The 13,642-nt window shown below is 38.9% G+C and overlaps 1 protein-coding gene across 11 annotated transcripts in view; it reads right to left on the bottom strand.

Moving 5' to 3' along the window:
• eml1 (EMAP like 1) overlaps positions 1-13,642 on the bottom strand; it is a 56,662-nt gene that overhangs the window by 10,399 nt on the left and 32,621 nt on the right. For 4 of the 11 annotated variants that reach the window (XM_031279251.2, XM_031279254.2, XM_031279249.2 and 1 more), the window contains 7 exons: positions 10,863-11,045; positions 10,539-10,592; positions 7,719-7,857; positions 6,297-6,344; positions 4,825-4,953; positions 4,611-4,639; positions 2,643-2,669 (listed from right to left, as the gene is read on the bottom strand). In XM_031279251.2, coding sequence (XP_031135111.1) covers positions 2,643-2,669; positions 4,611-4,639; positions 4,825-4,953; positions 6,297-6,344; positions 7,719-7,857; positions 10,539-10,592; positions 10,863-11,045 — 609 coding nt within the window. The remainder of the gene's footprint in view (positions 1-2,642; positions 2,670-4,610; positions 4,640-4,824; positions 4,954-6,296; positions 6,345-7,718; positions 7,858-10,538; positions 10,593-10,862; positions 11,046-13,642) is intronic. The other 7 variants (XM_035994959.1, XM_031279253.2, XM_031279250.2 and 4 more) reach the window with 6 other exon arrangements.

The following is a 13,642-nucleotide window of genomic DNA, read 5'->3' as shown; positions in this document are numbered from 1 at the left end:
AAAATGAACTGCAAACACTTTCAAAACTCATAAATATTCAGCTCAGAGCAGAGGTTAACCAACATAAAATGCAGACACAAGCAGAGCAATGGAAATGTTAAGGGGGGGGCAAAAAGATTCAAGCTTAGAAAAGGGGAAAATGAAAAAACTTGATCAATTTAAAATATGCTAACACTGAAAAACAATTCCCACAGAAAACATTATGGGGATCAAAACAAACAAAATGAACCATTAATGTCCACAAAAGCTTATTAGAAGAAAACACTTTAATGTAAGGTAATATAATGGACTTATGAGTGATGCTAATAAAACCTGCTATCTCTTTGCAACTTCTTTGGTATGAGAGGACATGTGGAACGCAAAGTGACAAGACACCACCATATGGTGTTTTTAATGGTACAGATCTAATATAAAAACCATGAATTTGGCTCTGTGCGAGACCGTCTCGGGCAAATTGCAGCTTGATAACTGGAATTAACACATTAAATCTGTCTGGAGAAGTGAGTGTTGCCATTCTATATTTACAGACTTGATTAGCTAGTAACAAATCTGGAAGTACTGGCTGGGAGACTTGATGGGGCTGCGATAACTTTGTGTATCAATGGGAGAGTACGATGACAAACTCCCTGACTTTCTCAACGGGAGGTTAAAATTCAGGGTCTTTCTGACCGGCGGCACCTTGGTGGCACCACCCTTTCTGGCCATGCCTGCCTTGCTGCTGTCTGAGGTTTGTTGGGGGCTGGTGGCTGGACGGGCCTCTACAGACGAAGCCGGGGGGCTTCCGCTGGTCCCCGTTCGTTTGGCAGAGTGGCTGAGGTATATCTGTACTGTGACTATAATGTAGACGGGAAAAAGAGCAGAGGAGCCAATGATGGAGAGGAGTGGTGGAGGTTGTCAGGGCCGGTTGACAATAAGTTAAGACAGATGTAATAGCTGTGTTTTTGTGTCACACTTACTAAAGCATCATAAAAAAAAATTGGCAAAACACAAACTATCAAAAGGAAAGTAGGGAAACTCACTCCCATTAGAAACCACAAGCACGTTGAGTGCTATCATCAAACAGTGGGATCTTATCTTGAAGCAGTAGTTATTACGATGTTTGGGGTAATTGAATAAATTCGGTTAGAACCTGCCTCACTGGTTTAAATCAGTGGGGGTCAGGACCCAGACAAGGGGTCACAGGGTTAACCTGAGGGTTGTGAGATTATCACTGGGACAGGAGAAGAAAAGTGATGTTTGGATACACAAATTTACTGTAGAGTCTATCTAGCTAGTGTAGAGTCTCTTATTTAGCTAAAGAGGCAAAACTGTGAAACTTGTCTACAGGCAGCATACAATTCAACATATATGGAGATAATAAATGACTACTTAATAAATACAGTATTTACTTGGGTTCGAATGGAGCTTTTCTTTCATGAAAATTCCTATTTCCCTTTAATCATCTAAAATTACATTGTTCTTTTCAGGAAACTTCTTTGAAAATTAAAAGTCATAGTTTTACCTCTTCAGGCCTCTAATAGTTACTCAGATGAAACAAGCTGAGAGGTTTAGGGGGCAATCACCCTTTGATTAAACTGCTCACAACACATACTGTATGTAGATGTGATACTGTATGCATAGATGTACTGTATGCAACCTATGACGAGAGGATGCAAGCAGACACAGATTTATTTGAAGGGGTCCCCAGCCGAAAAATAAAAACCACAGGTGTAGATGTTTTCAAGGGTAAAATGCTCAGATTATCTTAAAAAAATGAATTATTCTGTAACAAAAGTGGCTAAACAGCAATATATCTGCAAGGAAATTAGCTTTAACTCCAGTTTTATTCTTGGCAGCTTTGTGAATAATTTTCTGAAGGGGACTACACACAAACAGACACTACTTCAGGCCATGTGAGAAAACTACAAGCAGTAAAATCAAACAGACTTTATTAGGAACTACCCAAAAAGAGAGACTGAATGTGTTTGTAATGCAAATATTCATTTTGAGAGCAGGAAGATAAAAAGCGCCGCGGCAAATCTACTTGCTCCGAGCTGCAGTGAGAATAGAACAGAGGATTTAAGTGTTGGCAGAAAAACTCAAAGCAACTGCGAGGAAGCGAGTGTCAGAACTTTTTGTGTTGTTACTATGGTGACAGAGACTAAATGCCTATGAGAAAAAGTGAGGCTGTGAGCAAACACACACATTTGGTGAAGCAGCAGCTTCGTCTGAAGTTAAACAACAAGTGTGGGGACACACAAGTGCAAACACTGCAAACACACTCGGACGCAGCTCTCAGTGTAGGTTAGGTAGGATATATGCGTGTGTGTGTGTTAATTAACTCTAAAAACAATAAAGGGAACATAACTTTCACACACACACACACTTTGTCAACCCACTCCTGCCCCCGTCTGGACAGCTCTCTGATCATTGCACTGAAGGAAATCTCTAAAGTTTCGAATACCACCAGAATGTTTAGGAGGAAAAATCCAAACAGGATATGAATTAAAATTTCAAAATAACGGTCCTGATTTTATACTTTGCCTCTGCACTGCAGCTCAGAGCAGAGGTGATGCATGTACAGAGATCAAAACAAGTCATCTGCAGTGTCCAGAGAGCTGTGTAGGCCGGGGGCTTCCAGCGAGGGGAGCGGGGAAGCCTACCTTTGCAGTGGGTCACACGTCGCATCCCTTGTAAAAGGTCACAGAGAAAGACACAAGCACCAGGTGAGAGGTGGCATGGCTTCCTCACTTCCTGGTCTGTACTAATATGAGTGCACTTCCTGTTTCCTGGCATTAACAAACAGCAGCATCTGTCCTCAAGACCCCTAATGCATCAGTGTTCCTTCCTTAATGGTTGGAATTAATCAGTGCTCATTTCTGCGTGATGGGACCCCACCCTCTGCTCCTATGTGGTGAGGATTTACATTTATTTGCCTTTTCCCCTTTGTTTAACAATCTACAAAGAAAAAGCTGATTTTGGAATTTTTTTCCAATGTGTAAGTAAAAACAAACACATGTGCTTGCACTGGCTTCAGCACATTTTGTTGTATCAAATGAACCACTTTGCATGTAATCACTTCATGTATTGCAGGTAAGCATTCTATTGGCAGAATTTACTGTTGCAATTATCATTTGTATTGGTTAACTGTCAGCTAGTAGCAGTTTATGCCTATGGTGCTGCCGTAACCGGGCCGCTTCGCAGGAGATTATTTGTCTATAATTAATTCAAATGTCCAATAAGTGGTGCATGGTAGAAATAATTAAGTAATGTGATGGTACAGTTTGCAAATGTACAAATGTACAAAGAACATGTATTAGTCTGATTTATATGTGGATCATATTTGCTATAAAATACTACAGTAGTTTGTTGGATGGAGTGGGTCAGTATGCTGTACACTTTGTTTTGATGCAGCCTGAACTAGAGAGAACTGAAGCCAGGTGTGTAAACCAAATAAAAAACAGCAGTTCAATTTACTCAAATTCAATAGCATGCTGGAGATGGAAATTGTGATTAATACTCATTTAATTTCATAGTCAGTCCCATTGTCTTGTTATCATGTGTTTCCGGTTTTCTGTTTAAAGAGTAAACTGTGTGCGAGATGATCCACTTGTCTTGTACATATACTGGAAACACTATACAGTACACTCAAAATATAATAGGTGGCTCCTCCTGTTCTACTCTTAATTCTCTCTTTTGTATATCTCCTAGCTCATAAATATACAAATATCATCAACTGCTGAAAAGACTTTAAAAACCCAGAAAATCATGAGCTAACGCCATCTTAGCGGCATCACAGGGTGTTGTGCTCAGATAAAGACAGCTATCACAACTTAAAGGGAAATTTAGTATTTTTTTTAACCTTGGTCTTATTATTATTATAGCCATAATGACTATGGGTGTTGCTAACTTTGCACTCGCCACCTCCGACGTAGAGATTCAGGCAAGGCGGACTCCAAAAAACAATGTGTATAAAACTTCCTAAAGTTTTCAAAAAAAAAATTCTGTTTCACATAAATACTCAAAAACATGTTAGGCTAGTTTGGTTAGCCCTACATTTGCGGTAGTAGATCGCTCTGCAATTAGCTACAATAGCTAATGCATGGGGCAACTTTCTGTGTTTCAGTTGGACCCAGTGACAAGCGTCTGAAATGATTCATGTAAAATTTCATTTAATTTGAAAAGTCTCCTCAGTCTCCACACAACAGAGGTTAGGAGTTCTTATGACCCATAGTGAGTTTATAAAAATAAAAATAAAAATTAAATAAAAATTAAATTGCACACTAAAATTCAATTTAAACAATGCAGAAAGATCTTATTAAAAAAAGATGAATGGAGGTTTGGATGTAGTAATGGATGAAGTGAAGGAATGGATCATGGAAAGGATGAATATGTGACACTGATGTTTAGGACACAACATTATGTAAAGTAGCCTCAATGGTGCTCTGTGTGCAGAAATCAGTTCAAGGCACTGATAAGCAAATCTTCATTTTGACAGGATTCATTGACATTTACTGACACAGGGAGCCACTGAGCATGTGGTGTTTAATGGCTCTCAGTGGGTTGGATCATCGCATGAAACGATCATAGCTGTCAGGCTACAGAGCCATAAAGGTGCCTCCAGTTCTTACCTGCATTGAACACTGGCTCCCTCTGTTTGCTGCAAAGTAAACGAGTAAACAGACAGCTGTCATTCAGTATCCCTCCTCCAGATAAATCATTGCATGTTTTTGATTTGAAAGTGCTTCATAAGGAGATCAGCGTCTTTTCTAATGTGTCAAACTGGAAGATGAATATGTGAGCCACTAAATAGGGAAATCTGATTTAACAAGACATTTGTGTTACCTGTCACTTCGTTTGCCGCTGGAATTGCTGCCGGTGGACCCGGCGCGAGTTCGGTTGCCCTTGGCGTCGCCTGAATCTCTCCGCGTAAGTGTTCCCACATGTTCGTTTGAGTTGGCTCTCCTCACAGTGCTGTGGTGAGAAGGAAGGTGGACAGAGACAGGAAAGAAATAGGTCATAAAACTACCTGACGCTGCTTTCCTAAAACTGCCCTCTGGTAACGTTTTCATCACAGAAATAGCTTTTGAAAGCAGGTACATGGAAGATGTATTTATTTCATGATTCAGCTCAGATCTGTGGCTCTTTGCAGCAGTGTCAGAGAGAATTTGCACCAAAGAGAAACAAAGAAATTAGGATATTTGTTGTTTCCACACACTTATACCATCTCTTTACTCCACTCTAGTGATAACTACAATGTCAGTACAGACCTGTGCAAATCTGCATATTGGTGGTGCAGACAGCGTGCCTATTTTATAACAATGAAAAGGCTCCATCAGCGATCCAATGGCCAGGCTCAGTCACCTAATCCACCCTATAGGAGAATAGTCTATTCAAATCCTAAAACTGGCCAGTGGCCGTTATCCCTTCTGGAGAGCCTGTGTGTGTTTGTTCAGTAAAGAGCAGAATAGAAGAGAGAGAGAGAAACTGTTGTTTGCTGTGTTATCCCACAAGGAATCATAGTAATTTGGCCACAGGGCAGTGGGGAAGGCAGTTGTGTTTATGCCAACACTGATGGGATTGTGAACAATCTGCAGTTTAGACTAATCCCAGGCACAGACTGGAAACAACACAAACAAAGAACAATGATTTAAACATAAATGGTGAATATTAGCAATGAACTAAATGTCACAACGTCATAATGATCATGCAACTTGATGATGATTTAATAATAGAGCCTGACTGATATGAGATTTTTGAGACTGATTTTAGATAGGAAAAATTCACAGATTACCAATATGTTGGCCAATATATTAAATGTTTGAGCTGGAATGAAAATTGACCTTTTCCATGTTGATTGTGCACCGATTTTGCACCGATATGACGCTGCAAAGCTACTCAGAGGGCTGCTTTTTTTTTCAACAAATAACCTTATTAAAGAATATTTACAATGTATTACATTGTCAATCAATTCTAGAAATGAACACTGAGAAAATAAAGAATAAATAAAAATAAAATAAATAGCTAAATAAACATCAGTACTGTAAATTCAGTATCAGTCATTGCTGACCACGCTCTGCTGGACAAACTATGTTATGACACCATTTTTAAATCACCCCAAACATTGTTTTCTGTATTATAGGTTCTATCAGACAACACATATGCTAATATCGATAGATACCAATATGTCTGTGATAGGCCGACATCGGTCGGGCTCTATTTAAAAACTGAAAAAAAAAAAAAGGTTAGCAAGCATCGGAACTGCGATGATGTTATATTGTGACCAGTGATATACTGTAACTTGATGGTCCTCTCACCTAAGAGGCAGGTAGAGGATTCTGGTAGAGACAGGCAGAGAGGACAAACTGGACAGATTGGCAGGACATCACATTGTAGGGGGACAGAACAAACAGGATATAACATCATAGTTGGAAGGGACATTAGAGAGAGACAATGCAAAAGGGCGGACCTCCAAGACAGGAAAGAAGGGAAAGACAGACAACACAATACATAAAGATAAACACTGAGGGGATGTGCTTTGCATTTTGTCTGGGAATTCTGGGGTTTAAAAAACCTGGAATTAATGAATGGGTATTTTATTGGCTGATTCCAGTATTGTTTAAACTCAATATATTTAAATCTGGCCAATAAATATTCAGTATTTATCCATTTAATTTGTTCTACTGTGGAGAAGGCTTTGAAACAGCACTAAAGCATTTAGAATATTTAAAAAAAATGTAATAGAGCAGAAATTGACTTCTGTGTTTCTACAATCCTGACTACGGCGCTGTCCCCAAGTAGAAAGCTAGTTATATCTGATGAAGTGCGAAAGACGTAAGTGAAAAGTCATATTCCTTTCGTACAAGTTCAAAGTTCAAGAAATCATGAAGTAGAAAGAGCTTGAAACCATTCAGAAAAACAAAAGAAAACTGCATGAACAACAAGGAAATACACAAGACCAAATATTGCTATTATAATACTGGTTACATTTCAATCTGCAGAGCCATTTCTTAACTGTCCTCTCCAGTAAACCTTAAGGTGAGAGTCAGCGAGCATTATCAACATCTCAGTATTGTAAAACATCCCTGAAGCAGAAATAAAACCACACACATTGAAAATCAAGAAAACAACGCCACAGGGGAGTTAACAGCTGTTTAGACTGGAGCTGGTCCCTGCTGTCTGCTGAGCTTCATCTGATTATGGTAATGTCTTTCAGAGATGGGCAAAGACTATACACACACACAGCACAAAAAAACAGATACTGTTTCTATGTTTATCAGCCTTGTTAAATGTCAGTCACTTTGGCTGATAAAAAGCCAGATAGGTGACGACTTAAAGGCTTGAATGATCTGACATGTAAACAGACAGACAGGACTAAAAAGATGTCTTGAGACAAATAAAATGTCTGGAAAGAAAGACGCCATACATGCAAGACCTCACAACTTGGCCTACATGCAGCTGTATCTGGACTTAACGCGTTTAGAACAGTGTTAACAAGACCCGCAGGTTCAGTAAAGCAACACTACGCTTAAGACACTTAGACTGAACACTAGACTTGAGTGCAAACCTTCATGTCTATCTCCTTTGGAACGAGTCAAAAACAAATGAGAATAACCTCCTTAAAAGTCGAAATAATGCAATAGATACACGATAATAGAATAATATAGAACAAACTGCAAACATTAAAGTATAGGTCGCACAGTAATTTAAGTAGCTAATGATCATTTGTATTTCCTCACCTCTTGCTGGCTGTTGTGCTGGAGTCCTTTCTGGATCCAGATCCAGATGGGGAGGGCAGAGTGCGGCTGCCTTTCTTTGGTAGGATGGTCCCGTTGTTGACTGTTGGTCGTAACGGCAGGGTGGCAATCATTGGCCTGGCTGGAAGAAAAAGACAACAGACATGTTCAGAAAAAAACAGGATACAAGACTAGTACCAGGGTCCATTAATGTGGTGTCATTAGAGAGAGTCAACAAAAGGCTGGCCAGAAAAATTGCATTTCCCGGTGTATCATTATCTTGTTAATTAGTGAAATGAGGTAAAACTCGTGTTCCAGAAGGGGAGTGGAAAGCCTCCCAGCATTCACTGGAGTAACAAGTTTAATGACATCATTCTGTATATGCATGTTTCTACAGCGTTACTAGTATTATTGGGTTTGACATTTTGTTCTCATAGTTCACCTGTTGTTATTTCAGTCAGTATTACGAGCAAATATGGTTAGACTGTGAGTCTTAACGTTTTCTATTGGCCTTAAAAACCACAATAATCACATAAAAACATATTTTCAATTAAAAACATTATACACTTTCTTAAGAATACCAAAAGCCCAGCTTTTGCCATAAAAATGTGTAATTACTGAGGTAGCACAGTGTCCTGTCCCCTTTAGTATAGGAGGAACTCTCGGTTTGTTGTTGGTTAATGCAATAATGATGGTATTAAAAACTCAAATTGAACCGCAACACTTAATTTTACTTGATCTGTAGTGTACCAGTTATTGTTGCAGCCTTAAACACCACACACATAAGTGAGAGTTCAAAGAGACAAATAATTACACAGTGTAATATATTATAAGGGTAAAAGTAGAGGCAGCACATGAGATTCCCACACCGGAGAAATCCTAAATGTGATGCAAATACAAATTATCTTAACTTAATATCTTTTTTTGATAATATTGGTCTGTTTCGATCACTTTTCTATAAAGATGATATATGTACGCACGCATGCACGACGCACGTCAGGCAAGCCCAGAATAACAAATCCAAGCTGCAGCTTTATCTGCAGTGATAAATATTTAATAGACCCCGTTTCATCCCACTGGCAGACACACACACATGCATTCAGGGACACAGTGACACACACACATATTGCTTACATTATCTTTCATGTAGTTAATATTCAGCAGGGGCACATTGAGGTTGTAATTTTGTTAGCATGTTAAAAAAGATGAATGTGTGTGTTTCTGTGTGTGACTGTCCATATGCAGTCTGTGTGCGTGTGCTAAGCTTTCTGAAATAGATCATTGTGCTTCAGTAGAGGGAAGCAGGCTGCTGACTCCCTGCAGCTAAACATGGAGAACAATAACAGAAAGCAGCTCTGAGTCTAAGTTATCCTCCAGCTTCCAAATCAAACTGAAACTCCATCCGTCCGCAGTCACTCCGGAGACTGAAACTGGCAGCAGCGCAGAATCCTAATCTGTTTCTGTTTCATCACTCAAATGCACATTTGAGGACATAAAAAGGCATTATATCAACACCTCAGCTGGAAATTGACACAGTATTGTTATACACAACAAAAATACTACAAAAACGGAAAAGCGTATCATTGATCAATCTATGAGGTTCAGTGCTTTCTTATTCTGTGATGATGTGCTGTATTATTTTCTTTACATTTGCTTCTTAAATTGCTCAGAGAACAGATGAGAACATGCTGCATTCAGCTGAGTGATATGAGGTGGATTTGATTTGATTTTATTAGGATCCCCATTAGCTGATGCAAAACATCAGCTACTCTTCCTGGGGTCCACAGTTTAAATGAATAGCATTAATTTTGAGTTTAGTAAATTAAGAGTTGTGCCTTTTACTTGTGAGGTGTGTTGTTTCAACTCTTACTTAAAGGAATAGTTTGACATTTTGGGAAATATGCTTATTTAATTTCTTGCTGAGGGTTGAATTAAAAGATTGATACCATTTTGATTCATGTTTGTCTGTTCAATACAAAGCTACAGCCAACAGCCAGTTAGCTTAACTTAGCACAAAGACTGGAAACAAGTGGAAACAGCTAGCCTGGCTAGAATCTCAATTTGTCCTTTTTACACTTTGTACGAATTAAACAAACAAGATATAGTGTGTTAATTAATTATCTTTACATGTGCTGGTAGGAGGATTGTGTTAACATTGAACAGTCAGGCTAGCTGTTTTCCCCTGTTTTCAGTTATTATGCTAAGCTAAGATAACCGGTTGCTGGCTGTGACTTTATATTTAGACACAAGTGTGATGTCGATGTTTTCGACTAACTCTCGGCAAGAAAGCAAATAAACATTTCCTAAAATGTCAAACTATTCCTTTACCGTATCTTATGGGGCTGAGGCTGTAATTTGTGGCGGACTGGGTTACATTACCAAGTGTTCCTGTTATTTTGTCCATGTGATTAAGGGATAAAACAAAATACATCAACAACAGCTCTTTCTAATTGAATAGGGAAATATGTGTGATGTAGCGGGAATTTCCCTTTAACATAAAGGTTGCATACACAGAGGTGAACACAAAACATGCAGCTTAGCAGCTTACTCGCACTAAGTTGTGACAGTTCTTGGACTATATGTATATACTGCAGACACACATTCCCCCTGGTTAACAATAAATCTGTTTCTATCTGTTCTATCTTCAGACTCAGGTCACAGTGCATTGACCTCAGGCAGTACAGTACTGAAAGTAACTGTGTGTCCGAGTGAAATACCACACTAGATTTACATTATATTACTAGCAAGCAGTGACTGAATTGTGCTTTTTTTAAACACAACACCAAGCCTGGTTAGTGCAGACGGACATCACAGTCAGCATACCTGGCTTCCCAACATTGCTGTCTGCTGAGGGAGACTTTCTCATCAAAGCAGGGCCTATACACATGACGCACAACACATTTAACAACACAACAAAGTCCAGGAAGAGAGGAGAGGACAGAAGTGACAGGAAGAGGAAGGAAATAAGCAGGATTTAAAGGAAAGGAGACATCATCAGGAAAGAGAGAGAACGAAGTGGAAAAGGAGAAAAAGAACATCTCCAAAAACATTTTTGTAAGCCAGAAGAACTGCAGACCCTGTTGCTCGACACCCCAGAAGAAGTAACTCAAAAACCCACAAAAAAGTATGCTTATGTATGTATGTTACCTTTGGTGGGTCCTCTGCGTGAGCCTATGGCCTGCTGCTCCTCGGACAGGTTGAGCCTGCGCACAACGTCGGCCAAAGCAGACTTAAGCAGCTGAATCTCGTCCTCCTGCATCTGGACCCTCTGCTCCAGGGAGGCGATGCGGTCGGTAACCTCCATACTGCTGGATGCTGACGCACTGTCATCTGAGGAAACAGTGAGCTCATGTCAGAGATGTGGAAAATGTCACAATGCTGGCAAATAGTAGCCTTTCACTTCATATCAAATATAAGTCAGTTAGTGCCATTTACTGTTGGTTACTGCAGAATGAGTTGCTCATAGAACATTCTTACTCATACAACAACACTCTTTATAGGAATAGTTCAACATTTTGGGAAATATGCTTATTCGCTTTATTGTCGAGAGTTAGAGAAGAAAATGGATACCACTCTCATGTCTGTGTTTGATCTGAAGCTACAGCCAGAACGTGTTAGCTTAGCTTAGCATAAAATTGTTACATCTTTTTAGAGAGAAAGGTTAATTTTTTATGTATCCTGTTTCAGAACGTGTCTTTTTCAAGACTCTTTAATAGTAAGGGAACATAGGGATATTTGCCAAAGTGTTTAGTGAAAAAAAACAATGACATTGTGTATAAAAGAAGGATTCTGCTATCCGTTTTTATACCTTTACTTTTATTTCATGGAGATGGAGACAAAAAGATAGAAAAAGAAAGTGCAAAGGAGGGATGGAATACAAACAGCAAACTCCTTTCAAACAATGAGCTCACTTTTATGCTTTCAGTCTCTTTGTGAAAAGCCTTTGCCTTGTGTGATTCAAAGAGCTTTTCTATTAAAAGCTTTATTCATGAGCCTGTTTGTTAATGCCCGTCTGTTTTTTGAGTTTAAACTAACTTAACACATTATATCACCTCTTCACCTGACACCCCGATAGAGGCCAAGCACAGGCCACCAGGGTCCACTTCATTAATGATAACACACACGCAGGGTCTCCTCCATTAGGACTTTGATGTCACAGTGGCCTGATGAAATATTAATGTAAATGACTGTTGTGTTTTCCCCGCAGACTTGTAATAACAGTCTGATGCATTATGTATTAGAGAGCAAGCATCTGGTGATTAGGCAGATCTGCAGTCTGTGTTCCTTCTGAAAATCTGAGTTGAATCCTGACTGCCTGGTAATATTATGGAAATCTGAGGAAACTCTTGACTTCTGTAACTAACATTCTTAAACACAATCAAGTACAACAGCGTTTTAACACATTGAAATGTGTAAAATATCAGAATTTCTGGTGAAAACAAAGTGCTGTGATGAGCCTCTGAATCTCTTTGATAAACAAAAGCTGCTAAGGGATTCATTTATCTACAAGCAAATATTTGAGTAGCGGCTCTGGTCAGGGATGTGCTGTTGTAATGATACATCCCCTAGCATCAGAAGATGTATCATTACAACAGCACATCCCTGACCAGAGCCGCTACTCAAATATTTGCTTGTAGATAAAAAGATCCTTGCAGTGTATGGCAGGAGTCTTCGTTTTTTAAGCCAAGGACCCCTTAACTGAAAGAGAGAAGGAGCAGGGACCCCCTACTACATATATTGTATGTAGGGCAGCCTAAAGCCTTTATACATATCTTTTTTTTTGCATAGAATACTAAGGAATTAAAATAGCCTACTAATTGTTGGCATGATTTTATAAATCATGTTTTAATGTTAAGCATACATGTGGCACAGTGAATCCTTAGGATGAACTGTATCTGTGGATGGCCTTAGTGACCTACCTTACCTATAGGCCAGTAAGCAGTGGGGATTTATATTTGCTAATAATATACTAGAATTATGTTAAGACATTTTAATTTATGAAAAGACTGAAAAATTGACAATAATTTGGAGGCCCCCCTGCAGTGACTCTGTGGAGCCCTTTGGGGTCCCGGACCCCCTGCTGAAGATCTCTGGTGTATGGTATTATTATTATTAAAAACATTTCAATCATTGCTGCAATAACACACACGTGGGACACAAGACATAACTCTTTATCATAACATTAAAGCGTGAAAATGATGAATGAACATTTGAGATTTTCTGAACCAATACTGAGGTTTGTTGCTGGTCTTACTTGATAAATGATTACAGTAGATTAAGCATTGTTGGCAATAAAAAACAATTTAAATCAACCAAAAATCAATCAATAATTCAAGTAAATTCTTGAGTAAAATTCCTAATACAGATACATTTATTTAAACCACGACAATCTTACATATTTTGTTCTTGACGAGTGAATAATTATTGAAATGTGAAAATATGATACACAAGTATCTGTTTGTAAGACCATCACACAGATTGTATGCATCACTACAAGTAGCTTATACAGAAGTGTTTAATCCTAAAGGTTGAATGAAGTCATTTTAATTGAATTGGCAGAACATACAATTTCACAGATTTGTTTATGGGACAAATTAGTGATCTAGTTTGCTTGTTTTAGTCAGGGACACCCTCAATGAGACAGGATGGTAAATTGGTGCATTAAGCAGATGGGACACTTTATGCTTGTCACAGAAAATGGAAATCGGAGCAGATTCAGAATGGCTGAATCAACCAATTACTGTTCACACAGAAACACACCAGCTATAGGGTGCATGTAACACACATACACACAGAAAAGTGTCCCTTTAGTCACTGTCACATCCATTACTGGGGTCTTGTGTTTAATAGCTTGTTGGACACATAAGAAAAGATTTCACTGACACACTGCTTCACAATGACAATGCACCGGGCCACCAAGTGAAATG

The sequence above is a fragment of the Sander lucioperca genome, chromosome 18, assembly GCF_008315115.2.
Source record: "Sander lucioperca isolate FBNREF2018 chromosome 18, SLUC_FBN_1.2, whole genome shotgun sequence".
NCBI classification, from domain to species: domain Eukaryota; kingdom Metazoa; phylum Chordata; class Actinopteri; order Perciformes; family Percidae; genus Sander; species Sander lucioperca.
This window is presented reverse-complemented; position numbering and strand designations above follow the sequence as displayed.